This window comes from Dermatophagoides farinae, chromosome 2 (assembly GCF_024713945.1).
Source record: "Dermatophagoides farinae isolate YC_2012a chromosome 2, ASM2471394v1, whole genome shotgun sequence".
In the NCBI taxonomy this organism is placed as follows: Eukaryota; Metazoa; Arthropoda; class Arachnida; order Sarcoptiformes; family Pyroglyphidae; genus Dermatophagoides; species Dermatophagoides farinae.
The window spans coordinates 3,593,692-3,621,116 of record NC_134678.1 but is presented as its reverse complement, the minus strand read 5'-3'; the positions used below and the strand labels follow the sequence as shown (position 1 = coordinate 3,621,116).

The 27,425-nt window shown below is 30.2% G+C and overlaps 5 protein-coding genes across 8 annotated transcripts; 3 read left to right on the top strand and 2 right to left on the bottom strand.

The window, feature by feature from the left end:
* Positions 1 to 500: 500 nt before the first annotated feature.
* On the bottom strand, positions 501 to 2,685 carry LOC124499344 (spectrin beta chain, erythrocytic-like). The gene is made up of 2 exons (XM_075728533.1): positions 2,383 to 2,685; positions 501 to 2,323 (listed from the first exon to the last, which is right to left on the bottom strand). The coding sequence occupies exons 1-2, from the start codon at positions 2,683 to 2,685 to the stop codon at positions 1,316 to 1,318; spliced, it is 1,311 nt and encodes a 436-aa protein (XP_075584648.1). The 3' UTR covers positions 501 to 1,315.
* A 585-nt stretch (positions 2,686 to 3,270) lies between these two features.
* Usp39 (ubiquitin specific protease 39) lies at positions 3,271 to 5,206 on the bottom strand. The gene is made up of 3 exons (XM_047063242.2): positions 4,918 to 5,206; positions 3,708 to 4,855; positions 3,271 to 3,645 (listed from the first exon to the last, which is right to left on the bottom strand). Exons 1-3 carry the CDS (start codon positions 5,150 to 5,152, stop codon positions 3,535 to 3,537), a joined length of 1,494 nt encoding a protein of 497 aa, XP_046919198.1. The 5' UTR covers positions 5,153 to 5,206; the 3' UTR covers positions 3,271 to 3,534.
* A 142-nt stretch (positions 5,207 to 5,348) lies between these two features.
* Clbn (Nuclear export mediator factor NEMF homolog Clbn) lies at positions 5,349 to 8,085 on the top strand. The gene has a single exon (XM_047063240.2). It carries the CDS (start codon positions 5,349 to 5,351, stop codon positions 8,022 to 8,024), a length of 2,676 nt encoding a protein of 891 aa, XP_046919196.2. The 3' UTR covers positions 8,025 to 8,085.
* A 211-nt stretch (positions 8,086 to 8,296) lies between these two features.
* On the top strand, positions 8,297 to 11,087 carry LOC124499350 (uncharacterized). The gene is given in 4 exon segments (XM_075736138.1): positions 8,297 to 8,767; positions 8,862 to 9,337; positions 9,743 to 10,650; positions 10,732 to 11,087. Coding segments are annotated over 4 exon segments (1,635 nt in total). The 5' UTR covers positions 8,297 to 8,696; the 3' UTR covers positions 10,912 to 11,087.
* A 113-nt stretch (positions 11,088 to 11,200) lies between these two features.
* On the top strand, positions 11,201 to 27,219 carry kst (spectrin beta chain, non-erythrocytic 5 kst). Of its 4 annotated transcripts, none has more exons than XM_075736133.1 (5): positions 11,201 to 12,650; positions 14,961 to 15,188; positions 15,253 to 24,067; positions 24,121 to 26,820; positions 26,886 to 27,219. In XM_075736133.1, exons 2-5 carry the CDS (start codon positions 15,024 to 15,026, stop codon positions 27,089 to 27,091), a joined length of 11,886 nt encoding a protein of 3,961 aa, XP_075592248.1. In that variant the 5' UTR covers positions 11,201 to 12,650; positions 14,961 to 15,023; the 3' UTR covers positions 27,092 to 27,219. The 4 variants fall into 4 exon arrangements, with proteins under 4 accessions (XP_075592248.1, XP_075592249.1, XP_075592251.1 ...); XM_075736134.1 differs by lacking the exon at positions 11,201 to 12,650 and adding an exon at positions 13,603 to 14,720; XM_075736136.1 differs by lacking the exon at positions 11,201 to 12,650 and adding an exon at positions 13,712 to 13,958.
* The last annotated feature ends 206 nt before the right edge of the window (positions 27,220 to 27,425 follow it).

Sequence of the window (27,425 nt, the reverse complement as noted above, 5' to 3'; positions counted from 1 at the left end):
TTGTTTCAATTTTCTGACATCAAAATCTGATCGAGTTACAGATATCAATTGTTTAATATGATCGATTCTATCTCGAATTAATTCAAACAGGTTCAGATGAATCGTACGGAACTTATCTAAATGAATATCAGGAAGATTGATTTCAATAATAAGATAGATGTGTGATGGTCGAAAATTATTTAGATCCAGCTGATAATTTTTTAGATATAAAATAAATTTTGAACAATTATCTTGACCATCATCACTATGATATTTTTCCATTCGAATAGAAAGTTGGCCAAGTTTGTCAAATATTTCACTTAGATAAAGTGAATCATTTTGATATAAATCAATTTTTTCCAGAATACTTTCATAGAAATTATTATTAAGATTTTTGATCAATTCTTCATGCTGACGTAATTCATCAATTAAATTGTATAATGTTATACAATCATGGATTAATAATGTTCGTTCGTTGATGGTGAATATGAAATTTTTGAAATCATTCTTGACTTTTTCGATTTTTGCCTTTATCAATTCATCAATGGTGTCATTATGTTCTTTTGAATTCATGAGCAAATAGCCGTTTTTACAAGTAGAATACAGTTCTCGTTCCATTACTTTTATTTCAAGTTTAATGATATTATTTCGACGTTGTATGAAATGGATAGTAGAGCAATTGAAGCAATCATTTGGATCCGTTTTAGTCAGTGTATGTTTTTCATTCAAAAATTGATATAAACACTCAACACTGGTGATGAATTCATTCAAATGGATTTGATATTCAGAAATTTTCTTGAGTCTTTCAATCGAATCTCGACACAATACAATGTTTGATTTTGAATCAGTCAATTTTTTCATATAGATATCAATATCAAAAATGATGAAACAATATTTATATTTATCATCTAAACGAATGGAATCAAATTGTCGTTGCGATTCAAGATAATCTTTTTCCAATACAATTAAATAAATTTCAAGATATTTTAGCTTCTCTAAATTAAGCAAAATTTTTTGAATAGAATCAATCGACTCGTTTGAAATGCCAATTGAATTTATTTGTCCATATAGATCGTGAGATTCATTGAGAATGTTTTCAATACAGGTAAGATCGGTAAATAAATGTCGTGTTAATTCAATGGTTGTTAGATTTGTGGAGGCAAGTTCGTGCAAACGTTTCAATTTTCCATCAATATGGCTAAGATATTGGCTATAAAATTGTGAATCACCATAATGTTGTTCAATCAATTCATTGGCTAATGATATCAAAGAATCAAATTTCATATTATTATCATGAACATCCAGACATATTGCTTCCGATTGTTGTAAATGTTGCTCAAGATCTTGTAGAGAAACGGGCTTCTCGATCATGAATATCATTATTCAATAATTCTAGCTTAGAAACTATGTAATTTTCGAATTTCTGACTTTTAGTATCAAACAATTCAGCTTGTTGACAAATTTTTCTCTGTTGGTTGATCAGATTTTTAAGTTTTGAAAGCCGCTTAGTTTCGATCACTTCTAAATTTAGCCAAGATTTTTCCAAATCTTTCACTTTTAAGCCATTCGAAGGTTTGAAAGTTTTGATACCGGTCTCTTTTTGCATGCTTATTATTTCAAAATATAGCGTCTCACAATCATTTCGGCATTTTAATTTTTCACAACGTTCATTGAAAAAATAGTTATTAAACTCCAACATTGCATCTTGTGCTTGATTCACTGGAACATCCGTTTCAAACAAAGTTGATTTCGATGTAATCCATTCCAATAGGGCACGACAAAGATTGATGTATGAATCTTGCATATTGTCAACATCACTAATGTGCGTCAATAAGTATTGTATCCGTTTAACGTTAGTCTCTGAGTTTTTAGTTCTACTATGTAGATTGTAGAAAAAAGATACATAAGTCAATATTGAGTTTTCGTCAGGCTCATTGATAACATCGTCGATATCTAAGATTTTTGGTATCAACAATTGTTGATAAGCAGTATCGAAAGCGATGGCTAACAATTCTCGGTTTTCTCTACGTCGCAATCCATCGATATCCAATGATTCTGGTCGAAAACTATGAACTAATGCAATGAATGCCCAGCCATTTTGCCAGCTTTGCTGAAAATCAACAATTTCTACAAATTCTAAATGTTTAACACGATTACGACACCAAAGTAGCAGAGATTCTTTAATTGATTTTAGATCATATTGTTCAAAATCAAGATGTTTGCTAAGCTGAAAACGAAGAATCAATGTCCAGATTAAGCCCAAAGTGAGCGTTTTATTTCCATTAACAATGTCATCGGGTCCAATACTTTCGAGATATACATTCTGTTTGAATGATAAAATTAATTAGATTGATATTGTATTCAATTTAAAATTATTTTATACCAAATTCTCATTGTACAAACCTTGCTTTTGATAAATCTGAGGCCTTGGCTGACATTGGCAATTTTATGAAGCAATGATGAACTTTTGTTTATTGTACCAACATTCTCACCGGTCAACAGTCTCAATAGAATGATTAATTTTTCGCCGTTTGCCAAATCCGTATAGATATTATCTATACCAGTTCGACCTTGTATAAGAATTGAATTGATCCAATTCTTATACGTTTTGGCCTGTACCTCTTCCCGTTCATTACGAAGTTTACCGATTTTCGAACGTTCATAACGGGCATTGTCACAATAGAAATTATCACCAGAAAAACTCATAATCGATTTATTATTTAAAATAGTGAACAATCATTTATGAATTATAGACGAAAGGATGAAAAAAATTTATCACTTCATGAAATTATCCAAGTTTACGAATGATTAAATTCTGGTAATACAATTTGTAATGACATGTAAGAAAAAGAAAAATGGCAAAGAATTCACCAATGACCGGTGATGCTAGCTAGTCAACACTCATTAAAGAATCACCACAATTACGACGTCATAAAAAAAACAACAAAAATGAACCGTCTCATTGCTTGTTATTACAATATTATATCCACAATTTATTATTGTTTGAATGTCTCGACATTGGATATAAGACATCTATGATTATGAACAATGTATCATGTTGTTTTGTTGATCAACAAGAAAGTGGTCGTGGCCATCTTGAAACATGTGCCAAAAAGTACCAACAATTCGCAACATCATGATCATTGTTGACACAGTTACGATCAATAACAAAATCCATGCATGCATGGAAAGAAAAAAAAATGTGGAGAGAAAGAATTGAATGGAAACACGTATTTATAAATTAATGAGGATATTATGCGCGCGCAATAACCTTCGGAGATTGAATTCATGGCGTAATGGATTTTTATATATATTAATAATACCTCATGGAATAAACAAATGGATAAAGTATTCTTTTATATACAAAGTTTTCGATCAAATTATATATTAAAAAATACATTTCAAAATTATGACTTGAATTACATCATGTTCAATATTCATTGATTAAACGTTAATTTTGATTGCTTAAAAAATGGTTTTAAATGTTGTTCACATCAATTTCAACAACCAAGAATCAAACAAACTTAATCATTTATATATAATACTGTATTCAATTCAACATTTTTGCTGTTCCCAGATTTGTATATATGCTTCCGATAATGTAATCATTTGAGGAAGTATCTCGGTGACATGTAAATCTTGTATTTCGAACCATTTTCCAGTGCCCTAGTTGGATAAATGAATAGAATAGAATTTGTTATTTTAAAAAATTGAAGAATGTCATTTACCTTATGTAAAATATGTATTCGATATGTTCCTTTTCCTGATTCTGGTTGACCATCATGAACAATATTAGCGATGAGGTCATAAACCACTTTTGAATTCCGTTCATTTCCTTGCTGATCTTGATTAGGAAACAATTCGGAAAGATCGACATTTTTTATTGGAAAATTCACGATGGTCGGATTTTTTTCCAAAAAGAACGTATTTCTAGTGAAACGTTTGATATAAAGGATAAGATGTTTAGGAAATTTTGTTATGACAAATCGTTTTAGAAATGAATCTTTATATGTTTTATATTCTTTTTCGGATATACCATCGAATTTGGCTAATAACCGACTTAATGGAACTTGTGGTATAATGTTTTCGCTCATTTCATCACGAAACAAAGGTGTCGGTGGAAGATCAAGCGTTAGATAGAGGAAATTTCCATCATCACATTTTTCAGCATATTCTTCATTTTCCATCAAATGAAGCTTTTCTTCAATTGATTTATCAATAGGTATCACTTTACGTGTATAGGTTTTCATTGAGCCTCGAAACGTTTTGAATACGATCGATGAATCATTCTTATTGCTTCCTTTCAATGCCAAATGCAAAGCATTCAGAAACCAGCTAAGAAAATCAATCGGATCACCTTGTTGTGTGATTTGAAAACGTTTTTTTGATGACAATACGACTGCTTGAAGCATTTCATGTGGAGATACATGAGCTTTAAAATTTTTAGGATTCCATAACTTTCGTAATAATTCACCGAATCGTTGCAATAATAGTGCTGAATGATCTTGAGAATTTTGACGAACAAATATATCATAATTTGATTCAATCAGAAAATAATTTCGAACTGTTTTTACATGTGACAATGCCTGTAGAATGACATTACAATAATCATTTTCTTTGATATTATTCAAACCGACTATACCGGGCAAATATGCGGTACCATCATAAGCAATCGATAATTTATTATTAGAATTCAATTTTTTAATTTCTATATGAGAAAATGTTGGCTTTAAAACATAAACAATATCATCAAGGGATGAATCAATAATCTGATAATTATCTGGCAGACAATAGAATTTTAATGTATGTAGATTTAAGAAAACATGATGACCACATGATACCGAATGCATGTAGGCATGTGTGCCGATTCCTCGACCTATTTACAAAGAGATCATCAAACTTGTTAAATAAAATCAAAATCATTGATAAAATTCTTACCTTGAAAATATTTTCCACAAACTAAACAAGCATATACATTAATTTTGGACAATGAAATTGAGCATAACTTTTCAAAATCAAAATCCAACACACCACGATTTATTGTGTCCAAGTATGGACAATGTCTGGAACGATTATCATATTTTACTTGCTGCTGAAACTTTGGCTTTTGATCTCCATTATTATTATTGTTATCACCATTATCAAAATCGGTATTAAATTTTCTTTTGGACATTTTAAATGTTGCTGTTAATTCAATAAAATTCCCTTTCACGGCTTGTTCCAGAATAATATTGAAAAACTCTAAAACTCAAAAAGTACTTTCAAATAAAAGGTGACATTAATTCCTTTGATTTAGAAGGAACACGTTGAACAAGAAAAAATAAACAAAACAACAAGTTGCTTGAATTTTAACCAAAGTAAAAACAAAAATGAAAAATCGTTTCACTACATTTGATTTAATTGCCATATTACCCGAAATTCGAGAAAAATTATGTGGCAATCGTGTTTATCAAGTTTACGACATAGATAATAAAACATTTTTGATAAGATTCTCTCATCCAGCACATGACAAAAATGTAGACGAAGAACATTTGAAACAGATGCTCATTCTTGAATCTGGCATTCGTATACATTTGACTGAATATGATTGGCCGAAAAATTCATCACCATCCGGTTTTACAATGAAACTACGTAAACATATTAAAAATAAACGTCTTGAAACGATCAAACAAATTGGTAACGATCGAGTTGTTGATCTTCAATTTGGTACAGCTGAATACGCCAATCACATTATCCTCGAACTTTATAGCAAAGGAAATATCATTCTTACCGATAAAGATTATATCATCCTTAGTTTGCTTCGGATTCATAAAGACGCTAAAACGAATATTAATATTGCTGTCCGAGAAAAGTATCCAATGAATTTGAATACATACATTGCAGAAGAATCTAAAATGTCACAAAATCGTATTCAACAGATTTTGGCCAATTCAAAGGAACAAAATTTTAAAAAATTATTCAATCCACATTTCTTATATGGACCAAACTTATTGGAACATTCATTGATGAAAGTTAAAAATATTTCGGATACAAATCGAATAAAAGTAACAATAGAAGATATTGATTGGTTGGAATGTGTATTCGATCATGCCGAATCAATTGTCAAAGAAATTCGAGCAGCATCATCGAAAGGTTATCTGACAATGAAAATTGAAAAAAGACCAAATTCAACCGAAGATATTGCAATGAATGACGAATTCCATCCATATCTATTCAAACAATTGGAAAATCATCGTCACACTGAATATGAAAGCTTTAATAAAGCTGTTGATATTTTCTTCTCCAGCATGGAATCACAACGTATTGAATCGAAAGTTGTTCAACACGAGAAACAGGCAATGAAAAAATTGGAATCGATTAAAAAGGATCACGAATCTCGGCTAGAGAATCTAGCCAAATTACAAGAAATTGATAATCGTCGTGCGGCACTGATTGAAAATAACATTGAATTAGTTGAAAATGCTATTTCGGTCCTTCGAAGTGCTATAGCAAATAAATATTCATGGGATATGATTGCTGAGATGGTAAAAGATGCTCAAGATAATTGCGATCCAATTGCATCAAAGATACAGGGACTAAAATTGGAGAAGAATTGTTTCGCTATGCTGCTTGATGATCCTTACGAAGATGGTGATGGTAGAGATTCTATGGTTGTCGATATCGATATCGATCTGACGGCGTATGGAAATGCAAGAAAATACTATGATCATCGAAAAGATGCAGCGAAAAAAGAACAAAAAACCTTGGACCATACTGAAAAGATCTATAAGAATGTTGAACGTAAAGTTAAACAAGAACTTAAAGAAACCACTATCAAAACGACTATTGTTATGGCGAAGAAAACATTGTGGTTCGAAAAATTTTTCTGGTTCATCAGTTCGGAAGGTTATTTAGTTATTGCTGGTCGCGATGCACAACAAAACGAAATGATAGTCAAACGTTATCTAACCAAAAATGATCTTTATGTGCATGCTGATATTCATGGTGCTACTTCGGTGGTAATCAAAAACCACACAGAAAAGCCAGAAATACCCCCTAAAACCATAAATGAAGCGGCTAATATGGCCGTTTGTTACAGTGCATCATGGGAAGCTAAAGTTGTATCCGCCGCTTATTGGGTATACTCTCATCAGGTACAGAAAACGGCACCAACAGGCCAATATTTATCCGTCGGTTCATTTATGATAAGGGGCAAAAAAAACTACATACCATTACAGAATTTAGTCCTTGGTTTTGGCATTCTGTTTCGAATCGATGAAGAAAGCTTTGAACGTCGAAATGAACAACGAAAAGCACAACCACCACCAACGATTCAAGACAAAGATGGTGAAGAAATTGATTCTTCATTTCCGGATACGACAGTTAAATATAAAGATTTACTTGAACATTTCTCCAAAACAGATGATGATGATTATACCATTGTCAACACAGGAGAAAATTTAAAGAAAAAAGTGAAAATGTTTTCGCAGAAAATGGCTGCCAAACAAATGAAAAAGCGTAATAAAATTGATAAAAAGAATATTGAACAAAATTTAAAAGAAACAGTTACAGAAACTGGTGAAACAATAGCTGCGGCTGAAAATGCTGAAGCGGAGACTAACATTCATAATGATGATAATGATGATGATACTGATGACAATAAATCCGATATCGTTGATGATGAAGAAACAATGAACAAAAATAAAAATGAAAACAATTCTGGTGATGATGATGATGATGATATTCAAGAAGAATTGAACAAATACAGTCTTGATAGTCAACGAATTATCTCATCATTAGTATCGAATCCAATGACCGATGATAATCTTTTATATGCATTACCAGTTTGTGGCCCATATACGTCCATGCAATCATACAAATATAAAGTTAAAATCATACCCGGTTCAACGAAACGTGGTAAAGCATCAAAAAATGCATTAATGTTATTTTTAAAAGAAAAATTGGCTACTGATCGTGAAAAAGATTTACTTAAAGCATTAAAAGATCAGGAAATATCCAAAAATATGCCAGCTAAAGTTAAAATTGTGGCTAGGATTAATAAATGAATGAATATTAATATTTAACAATATTATGAAATAAATTATTGAATCCTTTTTATTTTAAAAATTGAATTATAATTTTTTCCAAATTAAAATAAAAAAAAAATCAATTACAATGTTTGAATATGGCAATTTGTTATCCAAAGCATCACATAGTCGATATATAGCAATTTACATTCGAAAGATAGCAAATGCCATCTACCGGATCGAATTGGACATCATGATTGAGCTCCACCTATAGGTTTCAGATGATTTTAGCCTTGATTGATAAATAATCACAATAATCATCAGCACATATACATACATTTTTTTCCATTCATTCAATAATGATTGGATTTGTATATATGAATATATTGAAAATAACCATCAAATGTAGTCGTATTTATGTCTATTCTGTTGTTTACTAATTTATTGTTCATTTATTCATTTGTTGATGATTGATCACAGTCACCATAATAATCATCATTGACGTTGGCGATAAAATACAATCACTTTCTGTTTTTTGTTGTTGCCGTTGGTTGTACCCAGAGACTCTGTGTCCAGTTTTTTCATCATTCATTTCATATATGAATCATATAATTGATTTTGATTTAATCATTATTTTTAAGTGTTAAAGTTATAAAAAAAAATTCTACAATCATACTAAATTTGCTTGTAAATCACAAAAGAATAAATAAAATGGGCAACAAATCTTCGTTAATGTTACAAGATGAAGAGATCAATGCAATCCAAAATGAAACTGGCTGTAAGTATTTACAATTGTTTTTTTTTTTTTTTGAACGAAAAATCTATATATCCAAGTTAATTAATTTGTTAATTACGATTATTCTTAAAAACAGTTAGTGCATCACAAATTGAACGATTGTATAGCCGTTTTACTAGCTTGGATAAAGGTGATAATGGTACATTAGGACGAGAAGATTTTCTTCGTATACCAGAATTGGCTATCAATCCACTTGGTGATCGTATTGTACAGGCATTTTTTTCTGAAACCGATTCCTTTGATGATCGCATTAATTTTAGACAATTCATGCGTATATTGGCACGATTCCGTCCAATCAAGAAAAATCGTGAAATAAAACTAAATTCGCGTGAAGATAAACTTCGATTTGCATTCAAAATGTATGATTTAGATGGTGATGAGAAAATTTCTCGTGATGAATTGCTTGCAGTTTTGCATATGATGGTCGGATCCAACATATCGACTGAACAATTGGCCAACATTGCCGATCGTACTATAATGGAAGCTGATAAAGATGGTGATCAATGTATAACATTTTCAGAATTCTGTAAAACATTAGAACGAACAGATGTTGAAGGAAAAATGTCCATTAGGTTCCTTCATTAATTAATTGTCATTAGTTTTGAAATAATTTTTATCTTCAATTAATCAATGTTTTCATTTCTCATCTAAATCTTTTTTTATTTTTCTTGATGAATGAATGATTTAACTCGCCTAATTGTATCTTTCCATAGGTCTGAATTTATTAGCTTTTATTATATTTCATCATATGCAAATGTCTTTTTGAATATTATTTTCCATAAAAAATTATAAAATCAAAATGTAACTGCGTAATTATCATCATTTTGTGACTATATTTATTTTGTAACTGGGATACAATTGGAATGATCAACTTGCTCAGTATAAACTTGGCAACTATTGTTTATTTTCCGATTTTATTGTTTTTTATTTTTTATCAATCGGGTGCGACCAGGATATATCAATTTGTGATTTTGCAATAAATTTCATTCAATTATGGAAAAAATTAGACTTCCAAACGATGAATTTTTCGAAATTGATTTGACCAACAATGAGAATGTAACAGCAGAAGATTTAATCAAAAGAATTTGCGAAAATCATTATAAAATTCATATTGACGATGACGATCACAAAGATTATAATGTTCTAGCGATTTGGATCACCAATATTGAAACAGCTCCCAATCAATCAAAACTCCAGTTACCATTGAATCGAAAACATCGTTTGATTGAAATGAAAGAAAAATTTAAAGAACTTTTGAAAACTGATGAAATAAAATCATCATTAGTGGAATTCAGACTTGGACGTAATGGATATTTGTCAATCAAAGATGAAGAAAAAATTAACAACGCTAAAGTCCTTCAAATTTTATACTTAGAAGCTCGAGATAATGTTAAAAAAAATATTTACCCATTGGATATCACTCGACGAGTTGAACTATGTGAAATCGAATTAAGAGCAGAATATTATCATCAAAAATCTGTTGAATCAGTCCATTCAATTACATCTAATTTTGAAAATGATTTCTACAAGACTTTGAAGATTCAGGCAAAAAACTTATCTTATCAAAATTCATTGCGTAAGACACAGAATTATTGGAAAATGACTAAGAATGCAAAGAAAGCATGTATGACTTTGGAAAAATGTATTGAAAAAAGTGATGTAGTCGACAGTATAAGCCGCGATGCAGAATGGTATATTGAATATTTACGAAAATGTCGAGAATCGATTCCTTGTTATGGCGGATTTTTTTTCGAAGCACAAATGGAACGATCTATTCTTGAAGCGCTTATTCATGCAAATTTCTATGATAAGAAAATTCTTATTGGAATAAATGAAAAAGGTCTTCATTTGATTAACATTGAATGTCCGGTAATGCAGAATTTTTTTATGAATAGAATTTATTAAACAATTAATTTGTTTCCAATTTTTTCCAAATATATTTTTCTATAGAAAATCATCTCATCCATACAATTTTCGGATCTTTCATATGGAATATTGAAACCCAAAAAGGATCATCATCAAGGCCTAATCATCAAAACAAAAGATGATAAAGTACAGCAAATTTTCACCCGTCAAGCATCGTTCATTGAAAAAACATTAACACAGTTCATTGAGGGGGCGGCAAATTGATTTTCCTCAATTGGTTATGAAATTATTGTCATCTTTGATATTAATGTCAAATCGTTTTCCTTCGTTAGAACGAATATTATTATTATCGTTTTTATTTTTCAAATTTTACAATTGTTTACTGTTTTATATATGAAAATAAAATCTTTTCATATTCCATTTAATTGAATGGAATACTAACATATTTAATAGAATCAGTCATGTTTATTTAAAACAATTGAATGAAGGTGAAAAAAGTTTTTTGTTGAAAAATGAAACGAAAACAATAAAGTGTAAAATGTGGCACCTTGAATTCATTGTCTATTCGTTGGCATTCAAAACATTATTATTGATGATTGGTCATCACCAAAAGAACAGATGATTTACAATTTACAACTACCAGTAAATCTATTGTTAATTCGATCAGTGATTGAAAAACTACCTGAATAAATGAACATTTTTTCAGCTGTTCTTTCCACCCTCCCCTCGACTAAACATTCATCAAAATGGTTAGATCTAATATAATATAGTAATTATTATATTATATTATAATATATAATAGCCAATTTAGCATCATTGATGATTGAAAATTTCATTTATTAATGATCAATCCACGTTGATTGATGTTAACCAACTAACCACACACACACACACACACTATACATACAAAAGCTAAACAGCAATGCAAATGGTTGCTGTGTTGGTCATCATCATCATCATCACCACAAACGATAGCAAGTATCCCCGAAGCAAAGTAAACTAACTACAAGTTATTTTGGCACGCTCATAAGAAGAAGACATTCTCAGTGATATTTGCCTGGCCATAGCAAATATTGTAGCCGCAGCAACACACACAAATACACTATAAACACATGCATCTTCAATCTTCAATAGTCAGTATACTGGTTTGTGGCATGCAACTATTTTTTTTTGAGAAAAAAAACATTTAGATAGAAAGCATGCATAAAAAAAAGACGATGAAGATCCAACTGGTAATATATGATCAACACAAGAGGTTTATGATTGGCATTATTGATTGGTGTATATTTATGACAGAGATTTATCAATTGGTATATCAAATATAAATCTGTCCGAAATTTAACGTATATCATAAATCGTTTGATCCATCAATATTCGACAAAACATTTATATTTTTTTTTACAGATTGATTACTATAGTTATTTTTTTTCTATCGTTTTTGTTATTGTTTCAATTTGTTTTTTTTTTAATTTCGTTTGTTTGTATCTCTTGTTCATCACAATATTTGATTGAAACATAACATTTACCATGCATGACATCTACAGCGAATATATAGAAAAAAATTGTTATATTCATCATCATCATCATTATTATTATTATTTGCATCGATGATAACAATGAATGAACAAAAGAAAAACATCATCGTCATCGCCATAAGCAACCAGAACAAAACAAAAAAAAACAAACAAATCATCATCATTAACAATCAATGTGATAATTATTATCATTTATATATATATATATATTCAATGATGATAAAATGACATTCATTCCATCATGTTTTTTCTGATTATAATGATCAACACTTCGACACTCTATGGTCAACATTTAATAATAAAAAATAATTAATTCATGATTAAACATTTAAATTATTATCTTCATAATAATTTTGTTTTTATTATACAATCTATATTTATTCATCTTCATTTATATTTCCGATAATAAGAATCTATATCCGTTGGAAATTATTATTATTAGTAGTTATAATAATAACCACTATAAAGGTAATATATATATTTTTTTTCATTCAATACAAATATAACATGGCGACATGTTGACACTTGTTGCATGCTTGTTTCCACAAATATTTAATCCAAATTTTTTGCCAGTTACTATGCAATTATAGTCAAAATTACAATTTATTTGTCTATTAAGATTAAAGCAATGATGTGTTTGTATGTCTGGCGTCAATGATGATGATGATGATGAGAATAATAATGATTATGAATGCCACAAAAATCGACAAACTACAATAAAAGAATGAAAGTAATATCCTTTTTTTGTTTAATACATACATATATAGTCCTGACAAAAAGTTGGTTAATAAGGATATTATTAAGATTAATCAATGTCGGCGTGTTAAACACTATTATTATTGGAGATGATGTTCATTGAATGTGGAGGATACAATTTAATGATGATCCATTTTCTGTTATCATCATTGAATTGCTCAAATAGAAAATTTAAAAAAAAAAACTTGTCATGATGATTATGATATTCTAATTTAAATGAATAGTATATAGTTTGATTTTGACATTGTACGTTTGTTAGTGATGATGGCTGCTATGTTTTCATTAATTATAATGATAATAATTTTTTTTACATCAAATTGACATATAAATTTATTTCAAACAGAAAATCTTTACACTTCGCATGCTGGTGGTATGTCATTATTATACCTTGATTAATATTTGAAACGATCCAAAGTTGAATTTATCGTTGATTTCTTTTTTTTTCATTCATTTCACATGGTCTAATTATAATACGGCCAAATTGATTATTTTGATTAATCAATCAATCAATTAATTAATCAATCAATCAACTAATTTATCAGTCAAAATAATCAAAAAAAAAAATACTCAATTGATTAAAATTGCATTCATTTTTGACGAATAAAAATCCTCTTCTTAAATCGATAAATTGTGTTATCCACAATCGATTCACGGAAATAATTTTAGATGAACTATCTATATTTTTTAGTCAGATTATTTAACAACAGAATCTCATAATAACCAATATTATTTTTGGTGAAAAAAAAAGAAATTTTAAACATTCGAAAATATCGCCCCTACATTGATGATGTTATCATAATCCATTGGTTCGGTAAAATAACAATCATCATCATCATCTATTAATTATTGACAATTATTACGCCCCATTTTTTATTGTGATTTTTCGTTTCATTATCATTATCATTTGAAATTATTACAACAATTGATTATTATGGTGGCCAATTGGTTTCTGGCATAACATATGAAAACATAAAAAATACAAAAATCCGGCCAATAAAATAATTGTTTAGTGAACAAAAGGTAGACACTGTGAAAATGATGATGATGCTGATTATGATTTTGATTACGATGACAGAAAAAAAACAAGTAAAATAAATTCGTATAAATATAATATACATTTGTGTTACAATTCAATTCATAGATGAATCGATTAGATATGGCCAATGTTAATGAAATATATACGATCGTTATCTGTAGGTTTGTTTTTCTTTTTTTTCTTTCTTTCTCTCCACCTCCAATATCATCATTATCATCATCATCATCATCATCATCATCATCATCATCATCATCATCATCATCATCATCATCATCATCATCATCATCATCATCATCATCATCATCATCATTATCATCATCATCATCATCATTGATTCATTCATCATTCATTTTAATACCCGTGTTTGATTTAAAAAAAAAATAGTTGTAATCAATGACTACAAATCATCATAAAGTTTATGTATGTGTGTGTGTGTGTGTGTGTGTTTGTTATAAACATTTTATATGAGTAGTGATCGATTTATACAGAATATAGTCTTCAATTGTTTCCGATTCCATTTCTGTGACTGAACTTTTTTTGTTGCTGTTTTTTTTTTTTTTTTGCTAATTTGTGTATTATATGATTGTGGTTATAATTTTTTTTTTGTTGCCTTAAGAAGAATAAATGAATTGTTGATGAAATGAAAAGAAAAATCCTATGACTATTTTGTGTTTAGTTTTTTTTAATTTTTTTTGTGTCCATATTTAAGGTTGATGGTGTTTTTTTTGTTGAAAATTGCCAAAAAGGTTAATGATGTTTACTTGATGATTTTTGGTGTTTTATCTCTATTTCTATATTGTTGATTTTTTTATTTTCTCATTGAAACATCGCCATAGTCATATTGTAAAGAGATGATGGTATTTATTGTTAATGGATTTGTCGGTTGTTAAGGGTGCTATTTTATTTGCATAAATAAATCATCAAATTTTCAAATTAACAAAGTAAATTTTCTAAAGAATTTTTATTTATTTATTTTTTTTGTTTAGAAAGTAAATATCCATTTTCATAATCGACGAATGAATATATGAAAAGAAATCAAATGAACAAAAATGATGAAGAATAATAAAAGCAATAATCATAAACATTATCATCATTCTAACAATGATAATGGAAGCATCAAATTCGAACGAAATCGTATCAATCAACTTCATGAAGAACGTATAAGAGTTCAGAAAAAAACATTTACAAAATGGATGAATTCGTTTCTTCAAAAGGTATGTGATATATATATGTTATTTAGTGAATTAACCAATACATATTTTATATCAAAATTCATAGGCCAAAATGGAAATCGACGATATTTTCGTTGATCTTGCTGATGGAAAAAAATTATTAAAACTTTTGGAGATAATTAGTGGAGAAAAACTTGGCAAACCGAATAATGGAAAATTACGAGTACAAAAAATTGAAAATGTCAATAAATGTTTGGCATTCTTGCACACTAAAGTCAAATTAGAAAGTATCGGTGCCGAAGATATTGTGGATGGAAACAAAACACTCATTTTAGGTCTTCTTTGGACAATCATTTTGCGATTTCAAATTCAAGATATTGAAATTCAACTTGAAGAAGATACAGATAAAAAACATTCGGCCAAAGAAGCTCTACTTCTCTGGTGTCAACGTAAAACCAATGGCTATCCTCACGCGTATGTCACGGATTTCACACAAAGCTGGCGTAATGGAATGGCTTTCAATGCTTTGATTCATTCACATCGTCCCGAATTGATCAATTTTGAGAAACTAGATCCGAAAAATTCCATAGAAAATCTAAATAATGCTTTCAAAGTGGCTCAAGAAAATCTAGCCATACAACCATTGCTTGATCCAGAAGATGTGGATACGGCAAAACCAGATGAAAAATCCATATTAACCTATGTGTCATCGTATTATCATACATTTGCCAAATACAATTCTGAACTAATCAGTGGTAAACGAATTACAAACATTATTTCTCAATTGATGGAAATCGATCGTCTTCAGTTAAATTACGAGCTTCTAACAACTAATCTTCTCAACTGGATTCAAATGAAAATTCATCAATTAGATAAAAGAGAATTTTTCAATAATTTGGATCAAATTCAACATGAATTTTCCAAATTTAAAGAATATAGAACAGTAGAAAAACCACCTAAATATCGGGAACGAAGTGAAATTGAAGCTTTATTGTTCAACATTCAAACCAAAAGGAAAGCATTGGGTCAAGTTTTGTATGTACCACCAGAAGGAAAATTAAGCCAAGATATTCACAAAAGTTGGATGGATCTGGAAAAAGGCGAACATAGAAATGAATTGAAATTACGTGAAGAAATGCGACGTTTAGGAAAAATCAATAACATGGCTGAAAGTTTCTACAGAAAAAGCGATATTCGTAAAAGTTATCTTGATGAAATGATACAAGTATTGAGCGATGTTCGTTATGGAAATAATCTAAGCCAAGTTGAAGCTACAATCAAAAAACATGAAGCAATCTCTGCCGACATTTTATCGAGAAAAGAACGTATTGATTCACTGGCACAAATGGTGGTTGAATTGAAGAAAGAAAATTATTTTCTCATTGACAAAGTGGAAAATTTTTTCCGAGAAATAAAACTTTCATGGGATAAATTAATATCCGTACTAGAAATGCATCAAAAAAATTTATCGGTCGCTTCAAATTTTATGCGTACCAAATTAGAAATCGAAACAATAGATAATGAATTCCATGATATAATCAAAAGAATTAGTATTGATTCAAATGTCACTCATCTACGTACTGCTGAAGAATATTTACAGACACATATGTTGTTGGAAGCACAAATTGCATCGAATGATGAAACAGTAAAACGATTGACTAACAATGCTATCAAGTTGTTAGAACAAGAACAAGTTCAGCGATCAGTTTTGTTACAAAAAGAAATTCCCAATCTTAAACAAAGTTTACATTCATTACAAAAATCTCATGAAACATTAAATCATCAATCAACAATGAAGCGGCAAAAATTGATCAAACTTCGAGATTTTTATCGTTTATTGCAAGATCTCGAAGAAGAGGAAGCTACATTAGCCGAAAAATTAAACATCTGTCAGGCAATATTACCTGGCAAAGATTTGCTTGGTATAATTTCCTTACAACAAAAACATAATGTTTTCGAAGCCGAAATCAAAACTCATGAAGGAAGAATCAAGATAATTGAAAAGAAAGCTCAAAATTTCATGGAAAACGATTCGACGGAAAATAAATTGATTCAAGATAAATTAGAAGCATTGCATGAGATTTGGAAACAATTGCAAGAAATCAGTGCTCATAAATCAAAAGAATTGGCCATAATCATTGAAGCCTTTCAATATCATGCTGATGCTAATGAAACAGAATCATGGCTCAAAGAAAAAATGCAACTTGCTAGATCCGAAGATTATGGCAAAGATGAACAATCCGCTCAAGCATTGCTTCAACGTCATAATTTTCTTGAAAGTGAAGTTACCGCATATTCACATGAAGTAGAACGTCTAAATAGTCAATCAGAAAAGATGATCGATTCGGATGTAGAAAGTTTGTTTCTTCTTGGAGCACAGTCATATTCAGTTGATGATCCAGTTGATGAGCAATTAACAGAGGAAACAATCAATGATGAAGCAGATATGATACGTGAAGTTTGCGAAGAAATACCTCAAGTTTATGTACTTTATGATTTCAAAGATAAAAATTGTCATGTGAAAAAAGGCGATGTTTTGCTTCTAATTGCAAAAAGTACGCCCGAATGGTGGAAAGTTTGTCGTGACGGCGTTCCCAATGAATTCTATGTGCCATCAAATTATGTCAAAGAAATCGAACCGAAAACCATTACAAAATTTTTAGAAAAGCCGCTACAACAACCAAGAAAACTTTCAGCCATAGTCAAAAGACGCCATAGTAAACGTCGATTATCAATTGTTTATGGTGCTGATACTGTTGAACAGCGAAAACTGTTGATAAACACTAATTACAAGAGATTGGTGGAATTATGCAGAATTCGACGAAAATCACTTGAAGATTCTGTAAAAATGTTCGGTTTCAATAGTGAATGTGATGCATTCGAAAATTGGTTGAATGATATGGAGAACACTATTCAAAAATCCATGAACCTAAACAAAGAACAGCAAAATTATACAACACCTGCTACTGATCTGGGCAAACAATTTGATAAGATGATTACGGATCTGTTGGCTAATCGTGCTCGATTAGATGAAATTAACAAAATGGCTAACGAAATGAATTCATCCATGTATATGTCGGCAGTGAAAAAACGAAAAGAACAAATCCAAAAGAAATGGGATCAAGTGAATTTTCTACAAAAACAATTGGGCAAAAATATAGAAGGTCTTACATCAGTCGAAGTGTTTGATGCCGCATGTACCGAAACTCTTGAACGGATAAACGATAAATTAGAAAAAGTTAATGATCATTCTTTTGATATTGGTCAAGATTTAAAAACAGCACAAGCTCTACAACGAAGACATGAAAATTTGGAACGTGAATTAATTCCAATAACAGATTCATTGAAAAAATTGAATATCATCTCTGACAATGTTAAATCCTCTTATCCATTAGAAAAATCTAGAGTTGATAAACGTCTTGTTGAATTGAAGCAATTATGGGAACGTTTGAAAAAATGTTCAGATGAAAAACGTTGTTGGTTAGATAAGATGATTGGCTTACAAATTGTTAGAAATTCCACCAACGACATCAATGCCTGGTTAACTAGTTATGCTAAACCATTGTTACAATATGATCCTAATGATCCTTCATTCAAAAATGTTGAAAGTCTTGAAGCCATCACTAAAGAACACAATGATCTTTTGGTCGATATAAAAGGTAAAAGTAATGACATAGAAGATTTAAGAAACTTGGCCCAAAAACTAAAAAGTCAAATTGATCCCAATGAATTTATAATTGTGGACGAGATGTCACAAAAATACGAACAAGTTCATGAAGAATGGAATAAGAAAACTAATTTTCTTCAACAATGCTTTGATGTAAATACCTTCAATCAGGAAGCCGATCGAATCGATACAATCATCAATTCTGATTTGACATTCTTGGAATTTGATGATGTTGGTAATAGCTGTCAAGACATTGATGCATTAATCAAAAGACACGAAAGATTTGTAGACACACTCAATGCACAAGATCAACGCATCTATAATTTCATTGATTTTGGAGATAAATTGATCCAAAACAATCATTTTGATGCCGAAATTATCAAAGAGCGTCAGAAAAAAATAAATGAACGTCGAAAAACGCTCAAAGATAAAGCATTCCTGCGGCAAAAAGTTCTAAAAGATGCTAAAGTGTATCATGAAATTAAAAGTGATGCCGAAGAATTTTCGAATTGGTGTCAAAGTAAACGAAATCAAGTAAAAGATCTTTTTGATGGCAAGGAAAATCTCAGAAATGAGGTCACCATTGAAAGAAAATTGAAAAAACATCAAACGCTAACAGCTGAAGTTCGAGCACATCGCATTCAAATGCAAAAAATTTTGAACGATCTTACTGATTTGAATCGAAATTCACATTTGATCTCTACCGAAGAATTGGATGAAATTGAAAGAAAAGTCAAGGATGAATGGATCGATTTGAACAATCTGATTGAAGATAATGAAAAATTGATGTCTCACATTTCTGGAAAAATGGAAAGAAAAAAGTCATTGCAAACAATGCAAAATCGTATTGATGAAATTCAAATTGAAATTAATTCTGATGAAACGCCAATTGATCGAAGAACATGTAAAAAACTTTTACAGAAAAATAAATTGATCGAAAAAGAATTGGCTACATTAGAAAATAAAGTATACAATACAAAAACCGATCGATCGACCGATGCCATCGATAGTGGAAACACTGATGATGGTAATGATAATCAACAAGAAGATGATCACGATTATAAAGAATTAAAATCTAAAATAATCAACTTAAAAAAACCGTTAAACAAACGGAATCAACATTTATTACAGTTGAACGAATATTTTCAATTTGAATTTGATGCTAATGCCCAGATCCAATGGATTAAGGATCGAATCATTCTTGTATCATCTACTGATGTGCCACAAAATTTGACTGATGCTCAAAATTGGTTGAAAAAAATTGAACAAAACTTAAAAAACGAAGTACATGCTCATGAAATTCATGTGAACTCAATTCTTGCCAAAGCAGATGAATTTATTGCCGATAATCATATTGAGAACGAAAAAATAAAAGCAATATCTGAAGAATTGGGCTCTAATTGGAAACAATTGTTAGATTTAATGGATGCTCGTATTGAAAAATTAAAAGTCTATTTAAAAATGCATCAATTTTTATCCGATTGCAATGAAATTGAATCCTGGTTAAATGACAAGATCAATATTTTGAATAATCCTATCTATGGAAACGATGAGGTCACATTGATCAAATTGTTGCAAAAACAAAAATCAATAGATCTAGAAATTGATACTTATGCTGGACTGATTGATGAACTATTAAGACAATCGGAAGATTTAAGTTCAACCGTAAAAAATGAACATGAGCAAAAATTACTGAAAACACGAGCTCAAGATTCGAATGTTCAATTGAAAAAAATTCAAAAATTGGCTAATGAACGTAATCTGAATCTGATTGATTTGAAGCAATTCTATGAATATTGTCAAGAAAGCAACGATTTTCTTGAATGGCTACAGAAAAAACAACAAATCTTGTCAAATGAAGACTATGGAAAAGATTACGAACATTGTATCATATTACAAGCAAAGTTTTTCGATCTAAAACGCTTGATTTGTGCCAATGAAGAACGATATAAACAATGTATGGAAAATGCAAAACGTTTCAAACGAAATGATGATCATCATTTTACAACCAATAGTGAAACAATAACAGCAACATGGCAAGAAGTAATGAATTTATTGCAAGCCAAAGAACAGAAATTTATAGCTGCAGTAAAGATACATCGATTCAATCGAGATGTTGCCGATGCTTACGAAAGAATTCATGGAAAACATGCCATTCTTAATAATCAAGATTATGGCCGTGATTGCCAATCCACGCAAAATCTTATTCGTAATCATGATGTGTTTGAAAATGATTTGGTGGCTTTAGAAGCTCAATTGCAAATTTTGATAAATGATAGCGTTAAATTGAAAGCCGCTTATCCGGGAGGCAATGCCAAACAGATCACTGAAAAACTTAAATCAGTTTTGGATTATTGGGAAAAGCTCAAAGATTCAAGCTTATTTCGGCGACAAAAACTATGCGATACTTATGAATTTTATCGTTTCGTTTCGATTGTACGAAATTTGGAGCAATGGGCCTCGAATCTAATTAATGAAATGAAAATTAATGATGATCAAATTTCAAATGAATTAAATAAAAATGATAACATTATTCATGTCGACAAAGCACAGAATGCCAAAAACATTCATGAAAGAATCAAATCAGAGATTGATGCACGTGAAGAAGAATTCAATATTTTAGTGCAAGATGCCAATAAATTAACAAAAAATCCATTTTACAGTCAAATTAAAGAACATACGGAAAAATTGTTGGCAACACGTGATCAACTCTATAATACGTGGCAAGTTAAAGATGCCGCATTAGATCAATTGTTAGATTATTGTATATTTTCTCGTGATGCAAAACAATTGGAACAATTGTGTCAACAATTCAAAAATCGTCTTGAAACAACGGAAGAAGGACAAACAGTGGAAGAAGTGGATCGTAATCTCAAGAAATTTGATGAATTCGTAAAACTTTTTGAATCACATGAACAGAAATTTAACGGATTAAAAGAGTGTAAAACGAAATTAATTGAAAAAAATAATAATCATTCTGACAAAATCAAAATAAGATTTGAAGATTTATTGGCGAAAAAGACAAAACTGTGGCAAATAATTTTGTCCAAAAGAGATCAACTTTCTGATGATTTAATTTTTGCCCAATTCACCCGTGATGTTATTGAAACAGATTCATGGATTGATGAGAAACGAATTCAAATTGAACAAATTTCTTTAAGAGATAAAAATAATGATGATATTGAAACTAAATTGAAAAAACTTCAAAAACATCAAGCTCTTGAAGCTGAAATCAATGCCAATACATCACGTATGACAGTGATTAAAAGCAAAGAAAAACATTTAATCTCGAAAAATCATCCCAATTCTATACAAATTCGTTCACAATTTGACAATCTTTTAAAAAAATGGGAAGAACTGAGAACGCTAAGCAAAGATATTTTTGCAGGATTCGAAGAAGCAAAAGATATCTACGAATTTAACAAAAATGTTGGCTTAGTCGAATCATGGATTCGTGAAAAAGAATTGATGATACAATTCAATGATACTGGCGAAGATTATGAACATTGTACAGCCTTGTTGAAAAAATTGGATGATGTTGGTACAGGATTGAAAGTAGATGAAGATGAAATTCATCAAATAAATCATTTGGCTGATAAATTGGTCAATCAATGTAAAAATGAAAACCAGGTTGATGAAAAACGATTAGCTTTGAATGAAAAATGGAAACAATTACAACAAAAAATCGCAAATTATCGACAAAGATTGATCGATGCATTAGAAATTCATTCGCTCAATCGCGATCTAGATGAAGTTAATGAACGTGTGATCGAAAAACAATTGCTTGCGTCCAAAGAATGTGATGCCAAAAATCTATCATCTGCGGAAAATGAACAACGAAAACACATATCACTTTGTTATGATATTTATGGAATCGATAATCATTTTAAAAATATAAATGATAATGATGTTCGACGATTGATTGGAAAAAATCCCGAGCTTATGGAAAAATCACGGACAAAAATTGAAAATATTCAAGATAATTTAAGAAAATTGTCACAAGAATGTAGCACAAAAGATGAAAAACTTAAATTCATAGTGAAATTGCACAAATTTTTTGATTTAATCAAAGAATATGAAAATTGGGCAAACATTATTTTGACCAATAAATTATTCAATACATTCACACCAGAAAATATTTCACAGACTGAAAGTGAATTGCAAGATCATGGATATATCAAGGATGAATTGGTAGCCAAAAAACAAAACAATAAAAATCTAAAAGAATACGGGCTAAACTTGCTACACGAATTGAAACAAGATGAAAGAGAAAACCAATCACATATTCAGAAAATACAAGAATGCATCGAAAAAAATGATGAATTGCGACGAAAATTAGACCAAGCTTGGGAAGACAAAAGCAATTACCTAAAACAATGCAAACAATTGCTTAAGTTCAATGACTTATACAAGCAGTCCGATTCTTGGTTAACCTTGAAAGAGGCGTTCCTAACAAATGAAGATCTGGGATCAAATTTGACTACCGTGGAAGATTTACTTAAAAAACATGATTCATTTGTTCAATCGTTTGCCGGACAGCAAAGAATAATAGATTTATCAACATTCGCTCAAGAACTTATGGAACAGAAACATTTTGATTTGCATAATATACAGATGAAACATAGTGAAATTTTGGAAAGACGCGACAAATTGTTTGAATCGGCAAAGATTCGTAAATGTAAACTGGAAGATTCTAAATTGTATTTTAATTTTCTACGAAGCTACAATGAGATTCATGGCTGGCTTACAGAGAAGATTAAAGTGGCCAATGATGAATCATATCTTGATTCCATTAATTTATTGTCGAAAAAACAAAAGCACGCAGCATTTGAAGCCGAAATTAATTCGAATAAAGGGCGAATTGAAGAATTGATAAATGAAGGCGAAAATCTAATCAACAATTCACATTTTTGTTCCGAAGAAATCAAATCAAATTTGGATACTATCAAAAAATTATATCGTCAACTGGATGAAAGTGCTTCATTCAAACGTAATCGTCTCAATGAAGCCTATCAAGCGTTACAATTTTTCCGCCTTTGTGACGTTCTCTTATTGTGGATCAAAGACATTGAAGCAATTCTTAACGATCCTGATAACGGAAAAGATCTGTCTAGTGTTCGTAACTTGCTGAAAAAACATCAATTACTTGAAAACGATGTACACAATCATAATGAAAATATTGAAAACATCAAAGATCAAATGGCACATTTTGAACAAAGTAATCATTTTCAAATAGATGAAATTGAAGAAAAAGGTAATTCTAAATATGATTTGATAAATATTGCTAATTTGATGATTATTTTTCAGGTAATCAAGTCATTAAATGTTTTAATGAAATTCAAAAACCAATCAATCGTCGTCGTGAGACACTCGAAGAATATCTTACATTCTTTCAGTTTAAAAATGATGTTGAACACGAATTTTTCTGGATCAAAGAAAAAGAAAATCAATTGAATCAATTCGATAATGCTAATTCTGTGCTAGATATACAACGATTGATCAAACGACACAAAATGCTGGAATCTGAAATTCAAACAAGAGAAATTCAACTGAGTGCTCTTGTTTCTAAAGGACATAGCTTGTTGAAAGCAGAAAGTTCCAATTTTGAAGAAGTCAAATACTTGACCAATGAGCTACAGAAAAACATTCAGTATATAAAAGACGCACTTGCTCTGAAGCGAATACATTTAATCGATTCATTGGAATCGCATCAATTTTATTCGGACATTACTGAAGCTGAAAGTTGGATTAATGAAAAATTTTCATTTTTGTTAAATGATGATAATGGCCGCGATGAAGAATCTGTATCGATGTTGTTGAAAAGATTGGAAGCAATCAGCAGCGAATCTGAACGTTTCAATTCTACTTTAATGACCAAATTGATTCAACAATCGAAACAATTGATTGATAAAAATCACAGTGAAAGTAATGAGATCCAACAAAAACTGGATGGTCTGGTTGATAAATTTGATCAATTATCTCAAGGAATTTTGAAGAAAAGACAAACTTTATCAGAACGTAGCCTATATTTCCTATTTGAACGTGAAGCTGATGAATTAATTTCATGGATCAAAGATCAGCAAATCATAGCCAAATCTGAAGATTATGGACAAGATGTTGAACATGTCGAGAGCCTGATCCAGCAATTCAATACGTTCATTTCATTTATAATGTCAAACCAAGAACGTATAAAATCATTGGAAAAACAAGCTGAAAATGTTACAAATTCCGAAGAAAAATTGAATGAAATACAATCTTTATGGACTCAACTCAAAGAAATTGCTGCCCGTCGACAAGAATTATTACAAAGCGCCGAAGAAGTTCACCGTTTTGATCAAAGTGTTGATGAAACAATCTATTGGATACGTGAAAAAAAATCAAGCACAATATTCGATGAAGTCAACTCGAAATATGATGATATCAACACTATTAAGGCGAAAATTCATCAGTTAGAAGGATTTGAACGTGATCTGAATGCTGTGCGTGAACAAGTTGAAACATTGTTCATCGAAGCAGATAAATTGATCGATTCATTCGAAAATGTCAAAGATCAGATTCAAGAACGCAAAACGGAAGTAAAAGAAGTTTGGGATGATCTCAATATGAAGACAAAATTACAAAAAGCAACTTTAATTCAAATTGAAAATATTCAATCATATTTCGATCATTATAAGGAATTATTGACATGGATAAATGAAATTCAAGCATTGATAACTGCTGATGATAAACTTGTTTCGGATGTTCTTGCCGCCGAACAACAACTTTCAAGGCATCGAGAATATGAAACAGAAATCAAATCGAAAAATGAAAGTGTTCAGGAATTTTTGGTTACTGGTGAAAAAATCATTTCTCGTGGACATATCATGTCAAAAGAAATAGAACAATGTAATGAAAGGATCAAAAATGCATATGATAATTTGCTACGAACTTGGGAAAAAAGATTTACATTGTATGGATATAATCTTGATGCCCGTCAGTTTGTTCGCGATGTTGAGCAGATGGAAAAATGGATCAAAGCTAGTCACAATTATATTGATGATAATAATTTTGGCGATTCTATTGGTGAAGTTGAAGATTTGTTGCTAAAACATGAAGAATTTGAAAAAACAATTTCAGCACAAATGGAAAAGTTGAATAAAATTGAAAAGATAACTTTGATGGAGAAATATTTCGAGGCTCTTAAACGCGAAGAAGAAGAACAAAGAACAGCTGAATTATTACGACAAGAAAAAGAGAAAAGAATGGAAGAAGAACAGAAACGGATTCTTTTTCGACGTAGTAATGAGGAATCGAAATATTATGAAAACGAAGCTAACAAAAGTAAATCAATGTCATCGAAACATTCATCCAAAACACCCAGAAGATATGCAAGTTTTTCGTTTGTGAGAAAATCAACCAAAATACAACCTCTCACACCGAATTTACCACAATTTTCTTGTAAAGGTTTCTTGGAACGTAAACATCTATCAGAACCGGGTGGAAAAAAAGCCGAATCTCGAACCTGGAAGACTTATTACACTGTTCTTTGTGGTCATTTGTTATGTTTTTTCAAAGATAAAAATGCTTTCAATAAGAATTCGGCTGCTTCGGCTCCACTCTCCATATTGAATGCTAAATGTGAAAAAACCGAATATAAGCATAAGAAACATGTTTTCAGCATTGAATTAACTAATATGAGCAAATACTTATTTATAACTACCGACGGAGACCGACTTAAAGAATGGATCAGTGCCATTGCTTTTCGAGCTTCGCTTACACCTTCCGATCAATTGATTATACCTTCATCATCATCTACTGATCTAGGTTCATCACAAAATGGAGCCCATGTATCAGATAGTTCATCATCAAGTCATAAATCATCATTATCATCATTGCCTGATATTCATCATTTAAATAATGATAATTCACCCCAATCAGTTAATCAAGTGGAAATCAAATCCACTGATAACAACAATCAAAATGATTTGAATGATGAGACAAATTCTTCTGATGATAAAAAATCATATTGTAAGTAATAATGATAATGAAATAATATATTGCAATTGAGTGATCACTATTTGTTTTTCAACCAGTTCCATCACCTGAAGCATCACGACCAAAAATCAGTAAATATGGTAGCTTACCAGTAAACATGGTGCCCATAAAAGAGGATTCCATTTATGCAAAAGATGAAGATCATTCAACAGGATTACCAACGATGAAAAGTTTCGATGGTGATATTGGTTTAAATAATGAAAAAACAAAAAAACGTAGAAGTTTCTTTAAACGTTCTCGATAAGAAATTTATTGATAATATAATCATTCAAATAATCGTCTTTATTTCATCATTAACAGAATAATTCTTTATATATTTATAAGCATATCATATCATCATTCTATATTATTAAATGTTTTTTCTATTATTAATCATTTCAATTTACACATATATTTTATACATATATAACAATAAATGTTCTTGTTTTTCACAATGAATTATCAATCTATTTACATATTTTGTTCTATAATTGATTTAATTTTGCTCAATACAATCATATTGGATGATTTACAATCATTAATTGTATATGGTGGATCGATGCATACATAATAAGCAGCTATTAATGATTGATCAATTT

Coding starts and splice junctions, on each gene's coding strand:
- LOC124499344 (XM_075728533.1), bottom strand. CDS start 2,685: ATGAGTTTTTCTGGTGATAATTTCTATTGTGACAATGCCCGTTATGAA. Junction 2,324..2,382: donor TCAGATTTATCAAAAGCAAG/GTTTGTACAATG, acceptor ATATCAATCTAA/TTAATTTTATCATTCAAACA.
- Usp39 (XM_047063242.2), bottom strand. CDS start 5,152: ATGTCCAAAAGAAAATTTAATACCGATTTTGATAATGGTGATAACAAT. Junction 4,856..4,917: donor TTGTGGAAAATATTTTCAAG/GTAAGAATTTTA, acceptor CTTTGTAAATAG/GTCGAGGAATCGGCACACAT. Junction 3,646..3,707: donor GAATACATATTTTACATAAG/GTAAATGACATT, acceptor TTATCCAACTAG/GGCACTGGAAAATGGTTCGA.
- Clbn (XM_047063240.2), top strand. CDS start 5,349: ATGAAAAATCGTTTCACTACATTTGATTTAATTGCCATATTACCCGAA.
- kst (XM_075736133.1), top strand. CDS start 15,024: ATGATGAAGAATAATAAAAGCAATAATCATAAACATTATCATCATTCT. Junction 15,189..15,252: donor TGAATTCGTTTCTTCAAAAG/GTATGTGATATA, acceptor CAAAATTCATAG/GCCAAAATGGAAATCGACGA. Junction 26,821..26,885: donor TGATGATAAAAAATCATATT/GTAAGTAATAAT, acceptor TTTTTCAACCAG/TTCCATCACCTGAAGCATCA.